The 6000-nt window shown below is 39.4% G+C and overlaps 1 protein-coding gene across 5 annotated transcripts in view; it reads left to right on the top strand.

Moving 5' to 3' along the window:
• The window catches only part of LOC109468099 (ankyrin-3-like), a 93292-nt gene that overhangs the window by 51888 nt on the left and 35404 nt on the right, over nt 1–6000 (top strand). For all 5 annotated transcript variants that reach the window (XM_019766340.1, XM_019766339.1, XM_019766338.1 and 2 more), the window contains exons 36-38: nt 2335–2460; nt 4462–4587; nt 5494–5520. In XM_019766340.1, coding sequence (XP_019621899.1) covers nt 2335–2460; nt 4462–4587; nt 5494–5520 — 279 coding nt within the window. The remainder of the gene's footprint in view (nt 1–2334; nt 2461–4461; nt 4588–5493; nt 5521–6000) is intronic.

Below are 6000 nucleotides of genomic sequence, written 5' to 3'. Positions count from 1 at the left end.
TGAAACCTACTATGTGGAATCAGCCAAGAAAGAGAAAAGAGACTGGAATCACTGCATGCTTCTGATAGTGGATGCGTGAGGAAGATCTTAAGCATCAGACGACAGGACTTCATACCCAACACAGATATATGAGCCAGAGCTAACCAACAGCCAGTGTCTACAATCATACGCAAGCGGCGTTTCATGCAAGAAGATGTCTGCCATCTAGACTTAGGTAATCTTGTCTTTCAATATTGAACAGGTTTTGGGTCAGATAAACTATACCAAGGCATGTGCGTTTGCATGGAACATGGGTCGGAATTAGGACCCCTCCTTGCTGGCAGCCAAGTGCGTCAATAACAGAAAAGGCCCAAATTTGCATATGTAGCAAAAAATAATGGTTCTATCTTTACTGAAATGGCTTAATTTAATTCGTTATCCCTCAAAACATGGGGATAAACACCAAAATTATTCTGATACCATGAGTAGTTACTGAGATATTGACGGAAAACAGATTTTCAGTAATGGCCGCCCTAATTTGCATATTGCCACCCAAATTTGCATATTTAGCAAAAATAATGGTTCTATCTTTACTGAAATGGCTTGATTTAATTCGTTATCCCTCAAAAGATGGGGATAGACACCAAAATTATTCTGATACCATGAGTAGTTCCCGAGATATTGACGAAAACTGGATTTTCAGTAATGGCCACCTTAATTTGCATATTGTGCGAATTGCCCAAGGATGACAGAGTGGCATCATTCAGATTCTGAAAGAGCACACCTCAGAGATATAGAAACAACAAAAAAACTTTGTATGGACCGCATTGCAAGGTTCTTCAAAAATCGGGGGTTTGGCAACCGGACTATCAGCTTTGCCTATGTGTCTGAGACTATGTTACTGGTATTTTATTTCTTCTCACGTTCTTATGTTTTTCTTTCTCTTTCATTGATTACGCTTGTTCTCTTCTATTTTAGCAATTTCCTTGACTCTTTTCCTTCTCCTTTTCTCCCCCCTCCCCTTCGCCTCTGCTTTCTGCTTCTGATTTCTTTTCCCTCCCTCTCCTTGCTATAACTGGTGAACTGTACACAAACTCAAACAATTAAAACAAACATCACAGATCTATTTTGACAGTTTCGATGATGACATATACTAACAATCCATTAGATATGCCACAAACTCAAGATGCACAGCCATTTCAGTTGTCATTTACACATAGCACTGCTCTGTAGGTAGCTTCAGACTTTTTAAAACCTAAAAAAGACGTTTAACTGCCAGTAGAAATCCAACCAAATGCAAACTTGTTATGCAACCAGCTGACCTTTTTACAGTTGTAGTCATCAAAGAAGATGCGTTTGAATGGGCATGACCATTTTTGGTCACCAATGTTGGAATGTTTACGAGAGGAAAATGCTGTCTACGAAAGATCAAAAACATTGTCATATGTAATGGCAGCTACGATGACAGATTAGAAGATGTTGAGGTTTGACAAGGCACTGCATGATGAAAGCAGCAGATTTGTGAGAACTGTAACATTTTCCATGTGGTCTTCTTGATGGCAACAATGCAACTTGCAACAAACTAGTAGTGATTTGTGAAGCGGAGAGTAGTGTGTGTGTCCCAGTTTCCTCAGACCAAAATACTTGTCAGGGTTTATTATTTGATTATGTGGAACAATTTCAATGGTGCTACTGTATGCAATGTTAAGAGGGCTAGGATATTAAGGAAGGAGATGTAGTACTGATGTTGGGAGAAACATTTGGTGGGCGTTGAATTGAAAATTGTACATGAAGGGTTCATAATTAAGAGGGGTTTGGGACCAGATTTAGATATGAGGCAACAGTCTTTTTTTTCCTTTCAAACTACTGGGTGGGTTGCTCCTTCCTGTGTCCTAGCCTTCATTCCAGTAATTGGAAGCTTGGGGAAGAAAGTTTTGGTATTCCTTGAAATCTGAGTCTAGCAAGTAGTGCTAGTAGGGTGAAGAATTAATTAGCAGTTGTAGTGGACCAGCGAGGTTGACATTATGAACAAATGTTGTTCAGAGTTCAGGAGAATAGCCATTGTACTTCCTTGATTTTGTGCAATACCTCAAGTTTGTACCTCAATACCTTCTCCCTATGTACACTGTCTATAGCTACTGTATCTTTACTTCTGTATTTCCAACTTTCTGTTCTACCTTTGGATTCCTTTCCGTGTATTGTATCAGGTGTTAATAAAATTTCCTGTTAGCAACACTGAAAACTGCTTGTCTCCAAGTCTTTTGTGGGAAATCCGGGAGACTGAATTAGTTGTAACCAGAAGCATGTTCTTCTCTCTCCACCGTTCCTGTTTTTGTCCTGGCCCCTTCCCGGCAGGTTTTGGAGGGAAAGACGGTGCATATTGAGAGTGCAGGGAACCTAATTCCGCTGCACAAGTCCGGCGAACAGCTCCACCTCAACTTCTATGCATTCCGCGAGAACCGTCTGCCATTCCTGGTGAAGGTGGGTTTGTGTGGCACAGAGAGTGCCCGTGCTGTTGATGTTAACTTTGTTTATATCTTCACTTCAGTATGTCTTCTGAAAGAAGTACAAGACTTAGTGTGCCAATGTTTTGTAAAAACTGATCACTGAATTAGTTAGCCCAATGTAGCTGTTTGGCACCAAATTTGTATTGGTTACAGAATAAGGCAACAGGGAAAAGGCTAAATCAAAAGAAATTGTATTTTTTTTTACCAAAAGCAAATTATGCCATTGAATGATTGAGTCAATTGTGTACAAATCTACATGTACAAATACAGCAACAGGTAGCAGCCAGATAGACTCTCTAGTTAGACCTCATTGTGACTTTGAGGAAATGAGTCTGACATTGTTCTATTTCTGTAACCTCTATCAAAAAGTGTTACTGAACCTATGTTGTAACAACTTTTTTGTATTTCTTAGTTATCTACATGATCTGTAAAATCTGTATGTAAAGTTCTAGATTTTACAATATGTTTAGACATCTTCAGTTGATTTAAAGTTTACTTAGTTATCTACTACTTTATTTGGGAAGAAAGTTTTGGTGCTCATATTGTATCTATAGTAGTTTTATTTTGAATTCTTTGTATTATTTTGGATTAATGTTAAATGATTTAGTTTTAATGTTCAAACCAGACTTCAGCTAATGCAAAAAGTCTAAACTTACTAGCTAGCTCAAATGCACGGTAGCTCAAATGTACAATGGCTGAAATGTCTAATGTTTTGACACTACTGGCAAAAGTCTGTGTGAATTGCTGTTGAGGTGTAACTACAAGTTTAACAGAATACATATTCTTAATATGTACCTAAAAATTTTATGCAAAGTAATATTTTGTGTAAGAGGCTCTGAAAATTAAAGACATGGTGTATGTAACAGAATTACCTGTCAGTAACTCACGTAGGTTGTATGTTGTTGTATATGGCAGACTACATGGGCTGTAATATGTACATAATATTGATATTGTCAACAACTTGTGCTGTGGTCTATGTGTGTACATGTATCAGGAGGTTAGCTGTGTGGCAGTTGTCAGCATGTTTTGTATTATGACAACAAAGTTGCAGCAGGCAGCAACTAATGTCGCCCTTCCTGGCTTCAAATCATTCACCCTACTAACAACATTCCCTGCACTACCACCTCCCATCCTCATCCAGCCATCTCAGGAGCTGGGCCTGGAAACAGCCATTGCTGATGCCAGCCATGAGGCCAAGTCTTAAGTGAAGAGGAAGAGCAGATCTCAAACCCCAGATGGTGCACACAGCAGCAGCAGTGTCTGTGGATGGCGGCTGGGAAGCAACAACATTAACTTCTGTTTGTGTCTGTTTCAGTTTGAATTGTTGGTGAATGATGCTTGGTGGAAACAGCCAGGAGATGATGCACCCTACATGCTGATTATGTATTGCCATAGATTTGTCATTTGTCTTTCAGTGATAAAGAAAATGCAGAAATAAGCAGACCCAGGAACCCTGGAGTGTAAGCAGCTGAGATAAAGAAAAGTGGAGGCTCCAAGCAAATTTGTGTTATACATATTGCAGTTGCTAGTTTAGAGGTGTTTGATATATGTTGCAAATGTCAAGTCAGCAGTCAAGTCAGCAGTCATCGAAGATGATTTGAAAAGAAATCAAGGGATTCTAATTTAGAACATTGAGAACAACACCAGCATTGTGATCAAATGAATTTCTATCATTTTGAGACATCATGTCGTGGTAAACTTGAAGATGAAATAAGGACAGCTCCCAAATGTTATTGGTTGATTTTGCAAAAATTGCCCCATCACTCTGGCTTATCACTTAAGTGCTAAGAGCCACAGAGGGTGAGGCATTTTTGCAGCATTCTTCAGTTGTTTTAATGTTTGAAATGATGTCCAACTGATATTGTGTGTATTCATGTTATCAAAGATTGTACTGATCCTTTATCCTCTTCTCCATGATGGTTAGATGTCTGTTTCCCTCACATTGTGTTCTGATCTGGTACACTTTTCTCCGCAGGTCAAAGACAGCAGCCAAGAACCAACAGGGCGGCTGTCCTTCATGCCCGAGCCTAAGACAGCCAAGAGCATCCCCCCTCCTCCTGCCATCTGTAACTTGAATGTTACATTGCCTGAGCATAAGAGGGTAGGTTCTGTGTACATTGTAATTGCATCCCAGAACATGTTTGTTGCAGATGACAGCCAATATTTTACAAGGATGATTGAATGAGGAAAAGATTTGCTTGTATTGCAGATTGCGAAATTTTGATATTGTCTTGAACATTTGAGAAGTACTTGGCCTGCAGTTGATATGAAGCAATTTGTGTGAAGCTTTTAAATGATTGTACATGTTTGTGTAGTGTTTGTCGTGGCTTGGAACACATCATTCCCAAACAATCCAAACAGCAAAGTGAAAAACTCAAATGAGGGTTACATTCAAAATTTGTTACAAATGTTCTTTTGATATCAGTGAGAATTGTTTGGGGATGAATTTTGTTCCAGTTTGTGCATGATTATTGTCAAGCTATGTCTCACATCCTTGCAAACTGATGTGCAAGAACTGTTCCTTCAGAATATTTCCTCCTTTTCCCCTTTTCCTCTGATGTGTAGTTTCCATCCTTAATTCAGGCCGTCCAATGTTTTTGTGTTGTTTGTTGTGTAGGCACAGGCAGAGACCCCCAGTTATGACTATGAGGCCATTCAAATGACCCTTGCCAATCCTGGCGAAACGGAAACTGTATTATAACCCCTGTAGAGTAGTTGGGGTGGGTGCTTTGGGGCTTAGCTACAGGTGTAGGTACCTGAATTAATGGTTGGCATTTGTTTTCCCCTGCTTATGCCCCTTCTGCCAACTTGTCCCGAGTCTTAGAACTTCTTCTTCTCTTTCTCTCTCTCCTTCTATCTGGGGTCTGGTGTGTTGTATTCCCATTGTATATAATTATAACAAGTGGTGTGGAAATTCAAACTTCCATTCATGAGGCATTGCCATTCTTCCTCCATCCCTGTCTCATTCCATCCCTTGCTCCCGCTCACATTGCATGCCGACGTCCAGGATTCGTTAGACCTAGATGCCTTAGAGGTAAGCCAACATGGAACCAGTCATGTGTTCTTTCTCCAGGCTGTTCATTTTTCATGTGGATTTGGAAGTTTTGTTCTGTAAATATCTTGTGTCCCGTGTGGTCTATGGTTACTGTCTTATTACTCTTAAGTTGAAATTTCGATTTGACAGAATTATGTCTTAAGCCAAGATTTAGAAGCTGGTTTTCCATGTCTGCATATGGACAGTGAACAGTTCTGTTGGAGTGTGAAGGTTCTATGCATGCCATTTATAGTGGAGTTGTGGCTGGTAGTAGATAGTCATGGCTGTTAGTATGTTGTTGCTTTCAAGGTGAATGTTTGCATGTGTTTTTTTTCTTTTCTGAAGCATGCTGTGTTGTGATACTTTCATTGTTATATGTTATATTATATATTATATATTATATTCTTCCCTCTTATTTTGTCTGTGTTCATGTTTATATATACCGAACATTTACATATAAAGTAGTCATAGACTTGGATA

Source organism: Branchiostoma belcheri, unplaced genomic scaffold (assembly GCF_001625305.1).
Source record: "Branchiostoma belcheri isolate BF01 breed outbred unplaced genomic scaffold, Haploidv18h27 scaffold191, whole genome shotgun sequence".
Classification (NCBI taxonomy): domain Eukaryota; kingdom Metazoa; phylum Chordata; class Leptocardii; order Amphioxiformes; family Branchiostomatidae; genus Branchiostoma; species Branchiostoma belcheri.
This window is presented reverse-complemented; position numbering and strand designations above follow the sequence as displayed.